Source organism: Protomyctophum parallelum (assembly GCF_964188405.1).
Source record: "Protomyctophum parallelum genome assembly, chromosome: 5".
NCBI lineage: Eukaryota > Metazoa > Chordata > Actinopteri > Myctophiformes > Myctophidae > Protomyctophum > Protomyctophum parallelum.
The window spans coordinates 921277-938365 of NC_139702.1; the positions used below are offsets into that span (position 1 = coordinate 921277).

At 39.3% G+C, this 17089-nt stretch overlaps 1 protein-coding gene across 1 annotated transcript; it reads left to right on the top strand.

Annotated features, from left to right (window-relative positions):
* Positions 1-13580: 13580 nt before the first annotated feature.
* LOC310859183 (integrator complex subunit 7-like) lies at positions 13581-16052 on the top strand (the record flags this gene model as incomplete). The annotated part of the gene is made up of 1 exon (XM_083765584.1): positions 13581-16052. The coding sequence occupies one exon, from the start codon at positions 13581-13583 to the stop codon at positions 16050-16052; it is 2472 nt and encodes an 823-aa protein (XP_083621710.1).
* Positions 16053-17089: the final 1037 nt, after the last annotated feature.

Consider the following 17089-nt stretch of genomic DNA (forward strand, 5'->3'; position numbering starts at 1 on the left):
TTTCTGATGCGCAGCGCAGCAGCCTACCTTATAGAAGGAATGAACTATAGGCCTACATGTAATTGCTTAGCGAAATCATCTGCAGAAATCTTTCATTTATACCCCTTGTTTATTTTAGATTGGGTGTTTTTTTTAACTGTTAAATCTGTGATTTAAAATCGCTGATCTGCAAGCTCACTATAGGTTGTAGATGGATTACAATTATAGTGATATATAAATATATAAAATCATGACATGACCAGCTCCTCCTCTCCTAGGGTCCTACTTGCCCCACAATAAGGATGCGGGCTGTAAGCGACAAATGTTTACACCCCTTTTGTGATATTTTGCTGGGCCCTATACAAAACATGAGTCAGGCTTACATCCAGTTTACCACATTGATTGCCAGGTATTAATCAATCAATGAATTAATAAATGAATTAATTAATTATGCCGCTAGGCTACTGCCAGTGTTTGTCACTGTTTTGACCCTATTTTGTTGACCCACAGGACCTGCAATGTAAACAAAGGCTGTCTGGAGGGGCGGACGATCGTATTTGCTTTCACCCAGAACATTTATTTTGTAAACCTGATCATCGGTTCTTTAGTTATAGGCCCCCTTCCACTCGCCAGATTGATCTACCTACTGTAAACTGTACTAGTCCAGATTGATCTACCTACTGTAAACTGTACTAGTCCCGGCAGAGTAGTTCAGATTGATCTACCTACTGTAAACTGTACTAGTCCCGGCAGAGTAGTTCAGATTGATCTACCTACTGTAAACTGTACTAGTCCCGGCAGAGTAGTTCAGATTGATCTACCTACTGTAAACTGTACTAGTCCCGGCAGAGTAGTTCAGATTGATCTACCTACTGTAAACTGTACTAGTCCAGATTGATCTACCTACTGTAAACTGTACTAGTCCCGGCAGAGTAGTTCCGGAGCAACGGATTGTGTGGCCCTGGTCTTTCCCTAATGCAGGGGTCAGCAACCCAAGATGTTGAAAGAGCCATTTTCGACCAAAAATAAATTCAAAATCTATCTGGAGCAAAGAAAATTACGCATTATAATGCAGCTTGCCAAACTTTATTATCTCCCGGGTTGCAACGAAACTAGCAGAATTTAGCATGCTTTCCCTGGAAATGTCTTTCAACATTACTTTTTATGTTGTTTGATAGCTTCTCACTGCAGATTAAACATACAGGCAGTCAATCTGCATTGGCTGTGAAGGCAAAAGCCTCTGTCCACGAACTGTTAAATCCTCTGTTTTTCGTCGGCTATCTTTATTTCTCTCCCTGTAGAAGCCATAGCGTAGCAGGCAGCAGCCTCACACACCCACTGGTTTGTTTATAATAGACACCTGGCTGGCACGGCACTGAGTGTGTCGCATGCTATGACGCAAATTTTAGTTTAGTTAAGGTTTCCAATTTTGTAAAAATGTGTAGAATAAATATTAAGAATGCTTGTCACGTTTGGCCTCCTACAGAAACCATAAATGAAAAATAATTTATTGCTACTTTTAATGCTACAGGGAGCCACTAGGCTGTTGCAGACCCCTGCCCTAATGGGACTGAATACTGATCGAGGGTAGCTACTTGGACGTAAATCGAGACTTGATCACCCAGACTGGGTCACCTGAGTGAGGGGTATGATGTTCGCGAGACCCGAAACCCCGATGACCTTGGCTTGGGATACATCACTGAGGATACGTCCCACGGTCCCAGGTGCATGCCATGATTGCATCCATGCGTTTTTTCGTTCTTGCACTATACTCTTTTCGACGTGCCTGCATGTTGCTAGCATTGTCATAGCATTGTTGGGATGCAGTTGATTGTGTGTGTGTGTGTGTGTGTGTGTGTGTGTGTGTGTGTGTGTGTGTGTGTGTGTGTGTGTGTGTGTGCGTGCGTGCGTGCGTGCGCAGTGGCGTGCACAGACATTTAGAGGGGCAGGTGCTCAAGTGAAAAAAAAGGGCACCTTGTGCAGCGCATTTTGGGGCGGGAACCCATTTTGGTGTTTTAGCTATTGAAAAATAGCAGATCTACAAGCTCATAGCGCGCCACCGAGTGGCGCGCTACGAGCTTGTAGGTCTGCTATTTTTCTTTAATCGAATAACCACTGACATAGAAACATAGCTTTAGATTGTGGGGGCCTAAATAATATAGTAGAAGCGTTTTTTTATCAAGATTTGATCAATGTCACCGCATGGTCCACACACAAATTAGGGGGAAAAAACCCCCCTTTTTTTTTTTCTTTTTTTTTTTTTAAGAGCAAAATTGCCAAAAGGGCAGGGGGTGCTCTAGCACCCCCTAGTGTCTATCTGTGCACGCCACTGTGCGTGCGTGCGTGCGTACATGCGTGCGTGCGTGTGTGTGTTACTGTGTTTCCGCGTGCCCCCGGTGCCTCATGCCCGTATAGCTCTGTGCTTGTGCCCTTCGGGTTGCAGCCCCATATCTTGTGCATTAATCTAGCAATGATGACATTGTTTACATTAATCTAGCAATGATGACATTGTTTTGCAACTTTATGAAATTGCGGTGTTCCCTATATGGGCACACGTACGTGGAAGTGTTTTTGGAGATGCGCTAGACTATAGAGGCCCTTTAACAAGCCATTCCAATTCATGGTTGAGTGGATGTGTTCAGATATTCTTTTGTGAGAAATTACCCACCCCCACACTAATTATTTAGTGTATAAGTGTACCAAAGTCGGCCACTACCCCTGGACTGCTGAACAAGAGCTAGGATTGGTGACGCCACACAGACTGAACGGATTGGTCTCCTTTAGTAGAGACTACTCTGTATATACACATAGGCTACATCACCTTATTTATTTTTTATATGCATACATATTGTACCATGTAGATTAGTCATGTACTATGCACTTTCTTTCTTTTAACTGCAATGATGAGCCTGCACAAACAAGAATTTTACCCATGTTACCTGTAATGTGATGTGACAATAAAGTTTGATTCTGATTCTGATTCTGGATCACGGAAAGATTTTTGGAATATGGAAATCCCAAATTGCTTCATAATAAGAACTGTGTTCCATAAAAGTGTCAGGTATGTGACTCAGTGTCGTTGATGTTATTGATTGGATAACATCTGTGTGTGTAGAACATTATGTTTATGTTATTGATTCAATAACATCTGTGTGTGTAGAACATTATGTTTATGTTATTGATTGGATAACATCTGTGTGTGTAGAACATTATGTTTATGTTATTGATTGGATAACATCTGTGTGTGTAGAACATTATGTTTATGTTATTGATTGGATAACATCTGTGTGTGTAGAACATTATGTTGATGTTATTGATTGGATAACATCTGTGTGTGTAGAACATTATGTTTATGTTATTGATTGGATAACATCTGTGTGTGTAGAACATTATGTTTATGTTATTGATTGGATAACATCTGTGTGTGTGTAGAACATTATGTTTATGTTATTGATTGGATAACATCTGTGTGTGTAGAACATTATGTTTATGTTATTGATTGGATAACATCTGTGTGTGTAGAACATTATGTTTATGTTATTGATTGGATAACATCTGTGTGTGTAGAACATTATGTTGATGTTATTGATTGGATAACATCTGTGTGTGTAGAACATTATGTTTATGTTATTGATTGGATAACATCTGTGTGTGTAGAACATTATGTTTATGTTATTGATTGGATAACATCTGTGTGTGTGTAGAACATTATGTTTATGTTATTGATTGGATAACATCTGTGTGTGTAGAACATTATGTTTATGTTATTGATTGGATAACATCTGTGTGTGTAGAACATTATGTTTATGTTATTGATTGGATAACATCTGTGTGTGTAGAACATTATGTTTATGTTATTGATTGGATAACATCTGTGTGTGTAGAACATTATGTTTATGTTATTGATTGGATAACATCTGTGTGTGTAGAACATTATGTTTATGTTATTGATTGGATAACATCTGTGTGTGTAGAACATTATGTTTATGTTATTGATCCGATAACATCTGTGTGTGTGTAGAACATTATGTTTATGTTATTGATTGGATAACATCTGTGTGTGTGTAGAACATTATGTTTATGTTATTGATTGGATAACATCTGTGTGTGTAGAACATTATGTTTATGTTATTGATCCGATAACATCTGTGTGTGTAGAACATTATGTTTATGTTATTGATTGGATAACATCTGTGTGTGTAGAACATTATGTTTATGTTATTGATTCGATAACATCTGTGTGTGTAGAACATTATGTTTATGTTATTGATTGGATAACATCTGTGTGTGTAGAACATTATGTTTATGTTATTGATTGGATAACATCTGTGTGTGTAGAACATTATGTTTATGTTATTGATTGGATAACATCTGTGTGTGTAGAACATTATGTTTATGTTATTGATTGGATAACATCTGTGTGTGTAGAACATTATGTTTATGTTATTGATCCGATAACATCTGTGTGTGTGTAGAACATTATGTTTATGTTATTGATTGGATAACATCTGTGTGTGTGTAGAACATTATGTTTATGTTATTGATTGGATAACATCTGTGTGTGTAGAACATTATGTTTATGTTATTGATCCGATAACATCTGTGTGTGTAGAACATTATGTTTATGTTATTGATTGGATAACATCTGTGTGTGTAGAACATTATGTTTATGTTATTGATTGGATAACATCTGTGTGTGTAGAACATTATGTTGATGTTATTGATTGGATAACATCTGTGTGTGTAGAACATTATGTTTATGTTATTGATTGGATAACATCTGTGTGTGTAGAACATTATGTTTATGTTATTGATTGGATAACATCTGTGTGTGTAGAACATTATGTTTATGTTATTGATTGGATAACATCTGTGTGTGTAGAACATTATGTTTATGTTATTGATTGGATAACATCTGTGTGTGTAGAACATTATGTTTATGTTATTGATTGGATAACATCTGTGTGTGTGTAGAACATTATGTTTATGTTATTGATTGGATAACATCTGTGTGTGTAGAACATTATGTTTATGTTATTGATTGGATAACATCTGTGTGTGTAGAACATTATGTTTATGTTATTGATCCGATAACATCTGTGTGTGTAGAACATTATGTTTATGTTATTGATTGGATAACATCTGTGTGTGTAGAACATTATGTTTATGTTATTGATCCGATAACATCTGTGTGTGTAGAACATTATGTTTATGTTATTGATTGGATAACATCTGTGTGTGTAGAACATTATGTTTATGTTATTGATTGGATAACATCTGTGTGTGTAGAACATTATGTTTATGTTATTGATTGGATAACATCTGTGTGTGTAGAACATTATGTTGATGTTATTGATTGGATAACATCTGTGTGTGTGTAGAACATTATGTTTATGTTATTGATTGGATAACATCTGTGTGTGTAGAACATTATGTTTATGTTATTGATTGGATAACATCTGTGTGTGTGTAGAACATTATGTTTATGTTATTGATTGGATAACATCTGTGTGTGTAGAACATTATGTTTATGTTATTGATTAGATAACATCTGTGTGTGTAGAACATTATGTTTATGTTATTGATTGGATAACATCTGTGTGTGTAGAACATTATGTTTATGTTATTGATTGGATAACATCTGTGTGTGTAGAACATTATGTTTATGTTATTGATTGGATAACATCTGTGTGTGTAGAACATTATGTTTATGTTATTGATTGGATAACATCTGTGTGTGTAGAACATTATGTTTATGTTATTGATTCGATAACATCTGTGTGTGTAGAACATTATGTTGATGTTATTGATTGGATAACATCTGTGTGTGTAGAACATTATGTTTATGTTATTGATTGGATAACATCTGTGTGTGTAGAACATTATGTTGATGTTATTGATTGGATAACATCTGTGTGTGTAGAACATTATGTTGATGTTATTGATTGGATAACATCTGTGTGTGTAGAACATTATGTTTATGTTATTGATTGGATAACATCTGTGTGTAGAACATTATGTTTATGTTATTGATTGGATAACATCTGTGTGTGTAGAACATTATGTTTATGTTATTGATTGGATAACATCTGTGTGTGTAGAACATTATGTTTATGTTATTGATTGGATAACATCTGTGTGTGGAGAACATTATGTTTATGTTATTGATTGGATAACATCTGTGTGTGTAGAACATTATGTTTATGTTATTGATTGGATAACATCTGTGTGTGTGTGTAGAACATTATGTTTATGTTATTGATTGGATAACATCTGTGTGTGTAGAACATTATGTTTATGTTATTGATTGGATAACATCTGTGTGTGTGTAGAACATTATGTTGATGTTATTGATTGGATAACATCTGTGTGTGTAGAACATTATGTTGATGTTATTGATTGGATAACATCTGTGTGTGTAAAACATTATGTTTATGTTATTGATTGGATAACATCTGTGTGTGTAGAACATTATGTTTATGTTATTGATTGGATAACATCTGTGTGTAGAACATTATGTTTATGTTATTGATTGGATAACATCTGTGTGTGTAGAACATTATGTTGATGTTATTGATTGGATAACATCTGTGTGTGTAAAACATTATGTTGATGTTATTGATTGGATAACATCTGTGTGTGTAAAACATTATGTTTATGTTATTGATTGGATAACATCTGTGTGTGTAGAACATTATGTTGATGTTATTGATTGGATAACATCTGTGTGTGTAGAACATTATGTTGATGTTATTGATTAGATAACATCTGTGTGTGTAGAACATTATGTTTATGTTATTGATTGGATAACATCTGTGTGTAGAACATTATGTTTATGTTATTGATTGGATAACATCTGTGTGTGTAGAACATTATGTTTATGTTATTGATTGGATAACATCTGTGTGTGTAGAACATTATGTTTATGTTATTGATTGGATAACATCTGTGTGTGTAGAACATTATGTTTATGTTATTGATTGGATAACATCTGTGTGTGTGTAGAACATTATGTTTATGTTATTGATTGGATAACATCTGTGTGTGTAGAACATTATGTTTATGTTATTGATTGGATAACATCTGTGTGTATAGAACATTATGTTTATGTTATTGATTGGATAACATCTGTGTGTGTAGAACATTATGTTTATGTTATTGATTGGATAACATCTGTGTGTGTAGAACATTATGTTTATGTTATTGATTGGATAACATCTGTGTGTGTAGAACATTATGTTTATGTTATTGATTGGATAACATCTGTGTGTGTAGAACATTATGTTGATGTTATTGATTGGATAACATCTGTGTGTGTATAGAACATTATGTTTATGTTATTGATTGGATAACATCTGTGTGTGTAGAACATTATGTTTATGTTATTGATTGGATAACATCTGTGTGTGTAGAACATTATGTTTATGTTATTGATTGGATAACATCTGTGTGTGTAGAACATTATGTTTGTGTTATTGATTGGATAACATCTGTGTGTGTAGAACATTATGTTGATGTTATTGATTGGATAACATCTGTGTGTGTATAGAACATTATGTTTATGTTATTGATTGGATAACATCTGTGTGTGTAGAACATTATGTTTATGTTATTGATTCGATAACATCTGTGTGTGTAGAACATTATGTTTATGTTATTGATTGGATAACATCTGTGTGTGTAGAACATTATGTTTATGTTATTGATTGGATAACATCTGTGTGTGTAGAACATTATGTTTATGTTATTGATTGGATAACATCTGTGTGTGTAGAACATTATGTTGATGTTATTGATTGGATAACATCTGTGTGTGTAGAACATTATGTTTATGTTATTGATTGGATAACATCTGTGTGTGTAGAACATTATGTTTATGTTATTGATTGGATAACATCTGTGTGTGTAGAACATTATGTTTATGTTATTGATTGGATAACATCTGTGTGTGTAGAACATTATGTTTATGTTATTGATTGGATAACATCTGTGTGTGTAGAACATTATGTTTATGTTATTGATTGGATAACATCTGTGTGTGTAGAACATTATGTTTATGTTATTGATTGGATAACATCTGTGTGTGTAGAACATTATGTTTATGTTATTGATTGGATAACATCTGTGTGTGTAGAACATTATGTTTATGTTATTGATTGGATAACATCTGTGTGTGTAGAACATTATGTTTATGTTATTGATTGGATAACATCTGTGTGTGTAGAACATTATGTTTATGTTATTGATTGGATAACATCTGTGTGTGTAGAACATTATGTTTATGTTATTGATTGGATAACATCTGTGTGTGTAGAACATTATGTTTATGTTATTGATTGGATAACATCTGTGTGTGTAAAACATTATGTTTATGTTATTGATTGGATAACATCTGTGTGTGTAGAACATTATGTTTATGTTATTGATTGGATAACATCTGTGTGTGTAGAACATTATGTTTATGTTATTGATTGGATAACATCTGTGTGTATAGAACATTATGTTTATGTTATTGATTGGATAACATCTGTGTGTGTAGAACATTATGTTTATGTTATTGATTCAATAACATCTGTGTGTGTAGAACATTATGTTTATGTTATTGATTGGATAACATCTGTGTGTATAGAACATTATGTTTATGTTATTGATTGGATAACATCTGTGTGTGTAGAACATTATGTTTATGTTATTGATTGGATAACATCTGTGTGTGTAAAACATTATGTTTATGTTATTGATTGGATAACATCTGTGTGTGTAGAACATTATGTTTATGTTATTGATTGGATAACATCTGTGTGTGTAGAACATTATGTTTATGTTATTGATTGGATAACATCTGTGTGTGTAGAACATTATGTTTATGTTATTGATTGGATAACATCTGTGTGTGTAAAACATTATGTTTATGTTATTGATTGGATAACATCTGTGTGTGTAGAACATTATGTTTATGTTATTGATTGGATAACATCTGTGTGTGTAGAACATTATGTTTATGTTATTGATTGGATAACATCTGTGTGTGTAGAACATTATGTTTATGTTATTGATTGGATAACATCTGTGTGTGTAGAACATTATGTTGATGTTATTGATTGGATAACATCTGTGTGTGTATAGAACATTATGTTTATGTTATTGATTGGATAACATCTGTGTGTGTAGAACATTATGTTTATGTTATTGATTGGATAACATCTGTGTGTGTAGAACATTATGTTTATGTTATTGATTGGATAACATCTGTGTGTGTAGAACATTATGTTTGTGTTATTGATTGGATAACATCTGTGTGTGTAGAACATTATGTTGATGTTATTGATTGGATAACATCTGTGTGTGTATAGAACATTATGTTTATGTTATTGATTGGATAACATCTGTGTGTGTAGAACATTATGTTTATGTTATTGATTCGATAACATCTGTGTGTGTAGAACATTATGTTTATGTTATTGATTGGATAACATCTGTGTGTGTAGAACATTATGTTTATGTTATTGATTGGATAACATCTGTGTGTGTAGAACATTATGTTTATGTTATTGATTGGATAACATCTGTGTGTGTAGAACATTATGTTGATGTTATTGATTGGATAACATCTGTGTGTGTAGAACATTATGTTTATGTTATTGATTGGATAACATCTGTGTGTGTAGAACATTATGTTTATGTTATTGATTGGATAACATCTGTGTGTGTAGAACATTATGTTTATGTTATTGATTGGATAACATCTGTGTGTGTAGAACATTATGTTTATGTTATTGATTGGATAACATCTGTGTGTGTAGAACATTATGTTTATGTTATTGATTGGATAACATCTGTGTGTGTAAAACATTATGTTTATGTTATTGATTGGATAACATCTGTGTGTGTAGAACATTATGTTGATGTTATTGATTGGATAACATCTGTGTGTGTAGAACATTATGTTTGTGTTATTGATTGGATAACATCTGTGTGTGTAGAACATTATGTTTATGTTATTGATTGGATAACATCTGTGTGTGTAGAACATTATGTTTATGTTATTGATTGGATAACATCTGTGTGTGTAGAACATTATGTTTATGTTATTGATTGGATAACATCTGTGTGTGTAGAACATTATGTTTATGTTATTGATTGGATAACATCTGTGTGTGTAGAACATTATGTTTGTGTTATTGATTGGATAACATCTGTGTGTGTAGAACATTATGTTTGTGTTATTGATTGGATAACATCTGTGTGTGTAGAACATTATGTTTATGTTATTGATTGGATAACATCTGTGTGTGTAGAACATTATGTTTATGTTATTGATTGGATAACATCTGTGTGTGTAGAACATTATGTTTATGTTATTGATTGGATAACATCTGTGTGTGTAGAACATTATGTTTATGTTATTGATTGGATAACATCTGTGTGTGTAGAACATTATGTTTGTGTTATTGATTGGATAACATCTGTGTGTGTAGAACATTATGTTTGTGTTATTGATTGGATAACATCTGTGTGTGTAGAACATTATGTTTGTGTTATTGATTGGATAACATCTGTGTGTGTAGAACATTATGTTTATGTTATTGATTGGATAACATCTGTGTGTGTAGAACATTATGTTTATGTTATTGATTGGATAACATCTGTGTGTGTAGAACATTATGTTTATGTTATTGATTGGATAACATCTGTGTGTGTAGAACATTATGTTTATGTTATTGATTGGATAACATCTGTGTGTGTAGAACATTATGTTTATGTTATTGATTAGATAACATCTGTGTGTGTAGAACATTATGTTTATGTTATTGATTGGATAACATCTGTGTGTGTAGAACATTATGTTGATGTTATTGATTGGATAACATCTGTGTGTGTAGAACATTATGTTTATGTTATTGATTGGATAACATCTGTGTGTGTAGAACATTATGTTTATGTTATTGATTGGATAACATCTGTGTGTAGAACATTATGTTTATGTTATTGATTGGATAACATCTGTGTGTAGAACATTATGTTAATGTTATTGATTGGATAACATCTGTGTGTGTAGAACATTATGTTTATGTTATTGATTGGATAACATCTGTGTGTAGAACATTATGTTTATGTTATTGATTGGATAACATCTGTGTGTAGAACATTATGTTAATGTTATTGATTGGATAACATCTGTGTGTGTAGAACATTATGTTTATGTTATTGATTGGATAACATCTGTGTGTGTAGAACATTATGTTTATGTTATTGATTGGATAACATCTGTGTGTGTAGAACATTATGTTTATGTTATTGATTGGATAACATCTGTGTGTGTAGAACATTATGTTTATGTTATTGATTGGATAACATCTGTGTGTGTAGAACATTATGTTGATGTTATTGATTGGATAACATCTGTGTGTGTAGAACATTATGTTTATGTTATTGATTCGATAACATCTGTGTGTGTAGAACACGCATCATTTATTTTCAAAGTATAACTCGTCCAGTCCAGGACCAATGAATGAATGATTTAACGAAAGGATAAATTAGATAAATTATTTAATGAATCCAAATAAATAGGCTAAATAAGCCTGTCCAACTCCATTTCCCAGCAGGCTGCAGAGGACCTCTTTTTTCAAAAACGCTGTATACCCTGCAGGGAGATCCTCTATTAGCAGCAGCATGAAACAACCTTTTGGGGGCCAGTGCCCATCACCCATCATATAGGAACCTTTTGGGGGCCAGTGCCCATCACCCATCATATAGGAACCTTTTGGGGGCCAGTGCCCATCACCCATCATATAGGAACCTTTTGGGGGCCAGTGCCCATCACCCATCATATAGGAACCTTTTGGGGGCCAGTGCCCATCACCCATCATATAGGAACCTTTTGGGGGCCAGTGCCCATCACCCATCATATAGGAACCTTTTGGGGGCCAGTGCCCATCACCCATCATATAGGAACCTTTTGGGGGCCAGTGCCCATCACCCATCATATAGGAACCTTTTGGGGGCCAGTGCCCATCACCCATCATATAGGAACCTTTTGGGGGCCAGTGCCCATCACCCATCATATAGGAACCTTTTGGGGGCCAGTGCCCATCACCCATCATATAGGAACCTTTTGGGGGCCAGTGCCCATCACCCATCATATAGGAAGGCTGTGGAAATCAATGTTTATGTATTGTTCGGTTAAAGGACAACTTTAGTTTTTTTCAACCAAGGTTCATGTATTAGGATGTTATTAGAGAAACTAAAAGGTGAGTGTTAATTTTCTTTCATTTGCTGCTTTCTTTCGTTTTAGGGATTTTAGCAGTTTTTGACAGGGGGGCGGGGGAATTCGAGCATGGGGCTAAATATGTATTTTTTTACAAAATATTATGGCGATTTATTATTTAATTATTTACTATAGTCCTAATAAACCCCAAGAAATTACATCTGGCCACAAAAGATCACAGGATCTATTGAATGTGACAAACTGACATATTGAGCCTATACACACAGTATAAGCCTTCCCCCAGTAGGCTATACCTTCACATTCAGTAGATCCTGTGATCTGCTGTGGCCAGATGTAATTTCCTGGGGTTTATTAGGACTATAGAATAAAAAAATAAATCACCATCAAATTAGGTAAAAAAATACATATTTAGCCCCATGCTCGAATGCCCCCGCCCCCCTGTCAAAAAGAGCTAAAATCCCTAAAACGAAAGAAAGCAGCAAATGAAAGAAAATGAACACTCATCTTTTACTTTCTTTAATGACATCCTAAAACATGAACCTTGGTTGAAAAAAACTAAAGTTGTCCTTTAACTGATGTATACATGAAACTGGAAAGAAATTAACAATAAACCCATAACATCATAAAATGTATTATTACACGCACAGCGTGTACGTTTAGTAGAAAAATCACCCTTGTGTGAAATGAGGGCGCCTTTGTTTGCGTGTTTCTTTTTCCATAGCCACATGACATCCCAGGGGGCGTATAAAGTTTGGGGGGCTTGGTGATTTCGGGGGAGAATGAAGAAGACAAGCATTAAAAGTCCATAGATTTATCTGCCAGCCATGTGACGTCATGTCTGAAAGCCAAACATAGGAAGGTATAAGCCCGTAGCTCACATGTCCCTGATGTCACCAATATGATGTCATAGTGATGTCATATAGACTCAAGTTGATAATGGGTAGTGGATTGAGTACTCTGAAAACAGCTGCAATGGTTACTCTTGTCTCGACGCGACAGGTGTAAGCAGAGTCCCACGTAGATGGCGCTATAGCACCAAATATGGGAAAGTGACCATATATGGGCAGACATACTGCACGTCATAAACGGGTCATGATGATTCATGGGATCTGGTAAAAAAAACAACAACACACAACTCTTTGTACTTCTTAACGACCTAAACAGATGAAATGGACCCGTCATAGATAGCTTCAACACATAATGACCTAAACAGATGAAATGGACCAGTCATAGATAGCTTTGTTCTTAATGGCCTAAACAGATGAAATGGACCAGTCATAGATAGCTTCAACACATAATGACCTAAACAGATGAAATGGACCAGTCATAGATAGCTTTGAGGTGCAGTTCAGATGCAGACACACACACACTGATGTCACTTTGGGCTCAGCAGTCGTTCCCGCCGGACGCCGGTGGTTACGGACAACAGGGCCTGGACGCCCTCATGGAGCTGGACAAAGGCCTGAGGTCAGGGGACGTGGGGGAGCAGTGCGAGGCCGTGGCACTCTTCCCCCAACTCTTCCACAAGTACCCGTTCCCCTCACTCGTCAACTCGGCCTTCCTCAAGCTGGCGGACGTGTTCGCGGCGCCCGGGAACAACTTCCTGCGCCTCTGCGTGCTGAAGGTGGCGCAGCGGAGCGAGAGGCACCTGGAGGAGATCCTCAACGTGGACGAGTTGGTGGGCCAGGTGTTCAGCGTGATGCGCAGCAACGACCCCGTGGCCCGCGCCATCACCCTCAGGACGCTGGCCAGTCTGGCCTCCATCATCCCCCCCGACAGGAAGGACGTGCACCACGGCGTCCGCCAGAGTCTGGACTCTGGCGACGGTGTCGAGGTGGAGGCGGCCGTATTCGCCGCGGCGAGCTTCTCGGCGCACTCCAAAGACTTTGCGGTTGCCGTCTCCAACCGGGTCGGAGAAATGATCCGAGGTCCGGACACTCCCGTGGACCTGAAGCTGAAGTTGATCCCCGTGATGCGGCACATGCAACACGACACCAGACTGGCGTCCGGCAGCAGGGAGCTCCTGACGCAGCTGCTCAGCTCGTACCCGTCCAGCGCCATGGTCATCGTCACGCTGCACACGCTCACCCGGCTCGCCGCCTCCTCTCCCGTCCAGGTCCCCGAGCAGCTGCGGCTCCTGTTCCGCCACCTGAAAGACGACCCCAGAAGATCCGTGAAGAGGCTGGCCATTCAGGACCTGATGCTCTTGGCCAAGAAGGCTCCTCACCTCTGGAGCGGAGAAAGCACTCGGACCCTGTGCGAGTGTGCGCAGAGCAGCCCTTATGTCCACCTGAAGCTGGGCATGTTGGCCGTCCTCTCGGCGCTCTCTGGAACCGTCGCCGTCAAGCAGCGCTCGTTTCCTCCGCAGCTCGACGAGCTCGTTAAGCTGGCCCGGGAATGCTGTTACCACGGCAACTTGGCGGTGGTCAAGCACGGGGTGGTCATCCTCACCAACGTCACCGTCTCCTGTCCGGAGGAGAAAGACACGGCGCAGCTGGAACAGACTTCGGTGCTGGGAGTGCAGAGTCTTCTGGTGCTCTGCAGTCAGGACCACGGCGCCAGAGCACACGCCACATGCCGTGTGGCTCTCACCTGCCTGGTTCGGCTGACGAAGGGTCGGCCGCACCTCGGCCCGGCGGCCGTGGACTTCCTGCTCTGTCAGCTCCGATCGTCCTGCAACTCCTGTCGCGTGATCACGTGCCGTGCCCTGTGCGCCATCGCCACCCATCTGCCAGCGCTCGGGGACGATTGCGTGCTGGGAGATCTGGCAGAGCTGTGTGTAAGGGCGTCCGGTCGCTCCGCCGCCGCCGACAGGTGCCCGTCGTCGCTGTCGGCCGAAGCCAAGTCAGCCGCCGTGCAGCAGCTGGAAAAGGTGGTGGATGGCTGGACGGCATACCAAATCGCGCGCCAGGCCTCGCACCTGGGCTTCCACAAGCTGTCCGCCAAGCTGTACGGGAGCCTGCAGAGCTGCGTGACCTCGGAGCGTTTCTACTTCTGGCTAGACGGCCTGAAGGAGTTCTCCCAGGCTGAGAGCTGCCTGGCTGGCGTGCAGCGCGGCGGAGACGCAGTGGGCGCCCTCACCGAGGCCCTGTGCTCCTACCAGAAGGCCATGGCGTCACTGGCGGCGGCCGGCACCCCTCCGAGCCCACTGTCCTTCCAGCGGGACTTTGTGAGGCTGCGCGCGGACACCCTGCGAGCGCTGCTGCAGCTCCTCTGCACCTGCAACAGCCTGAAGACCAGCCCCCCTCCCGCCATCGCTGCCTCCGCGCTGGGAAGCGAGCCGCGGCGGTGTGGAGGAGGACACGTCTCCACGCAGATGAGAGGCTCTGCAGAGGAGTTCCGGTGCCTTGCGGCTCTCTATGCCGACTTGCATAGGTCGTTGTTTGACGCGGACCGCGCCCCTCTCCGCGGCGTGGAGCTGCAGCAGCAGAGCTGCTTGCTCGTCTCTCACGTAATCGAAGCTCTGATGCTAGGCGAGCCGCTGTCGGACGGCTGTCGGGGCTCCGGCGGGACACTCGCCGGGTTTGCCCGGACGGAGAGTGAGCACGAGAGGCGCGTGACGTCGGTGTTCGACCGCATTCTGGAGGAAGTGGACGGACTGTGCAGGAGACGCCCTCCCGTCTCGTATTACATCCACGCAGCTGGCCTCTGTGACGCCGCCGTGGCGCTGCTCCAGGTGCCACTGCCCTTCCCATGGTATTTCTTCCAGACACTCCAGGCGACCAGCATAAAGCTCGCCCTCTCACCGTCCCCACGTACCCCCAATGAGCCCATCCCCGTGCAGAGTGGTCAACCCCTAGCCCTAGGCGACATGGGCATAAGGTGCAGAGTGGTCAACCCCTAGCCCTAGGCGACATGGGCATAAGGGCTACGCTTGCATGCGGACCCTTTGTCTAAGACGAATTTCTTCCTCAGGAGACAAATAATAAAGAACCTTGAACCGTGACTAATAATAACTTGTAGATCTGTTATTTTTGGCGAAGAGAGTTGGTGTAGAATAGATGGTAGAATCACACCTGTGTGAAGTGAGGAGAGCTCTTATCATCTACGTCATCATACACCAATGCACCGTCTCATTGCAGCCAATCACAATTTGCGTTCTCACTTTTGTCTTCAATACAGTATACAGTATGTGTTTACACAATGTTTACTCAAAACTAGCCATTCATTGTCAATGGCATTCAATGTTAATGTTTGCACAAACACTCAAAACTGGCCATTCATTGTCAATGGCATTCAATGTTAATGTTTGCACAAACACTCAAAACTGGCCATTCATTGTCAATGGCATTCAATGTTTGTGTTAGGACAATGTTTATGGGAATACACACAATGGGTGGTTGTGTTCCATTTGATATCTTCTCCTATCGCAGCAGCTCACACATCTTGCTGTTGTGTTTGCACATTGTTGTACTGTAGGCCTACATCACCCAGCAGATAGGAGTGTTTTGTCATGTAGGCCTACATCAGCCAGCAGATAGGAGTGTTTTGTACTGTAGGCCTACATCAGCCAGCAGATAGGAGTGTTTTGTACTGTAGGCCTACATCACCCAGCAGATAGGAGTGTTGTGTACTGTAGGCCTACATCACCCAGCAGATAGGAGTGTTTTGTCATGTAGGCCTACATCACCCAGCAGATAGGAGTGTTTTGTACTGTAGGCCTACATCACCCAGCAGATAGGAGTGTTTTGTCATGTAGGCCTACATCACCCAGCAGATAGGAGTGTTTTGTACTGTAGGCCTACATCACCCAGCAGATAGGAGTGTTTTGTCATGTAGGCCTACATCACCCAGCAGATAGGAGTGTTTTGTCATGTAGGCCTACATCACCCAGCAGATAGGAGTGTTTTGTCATGTAGGCCTACATCACCCAGCAGATAG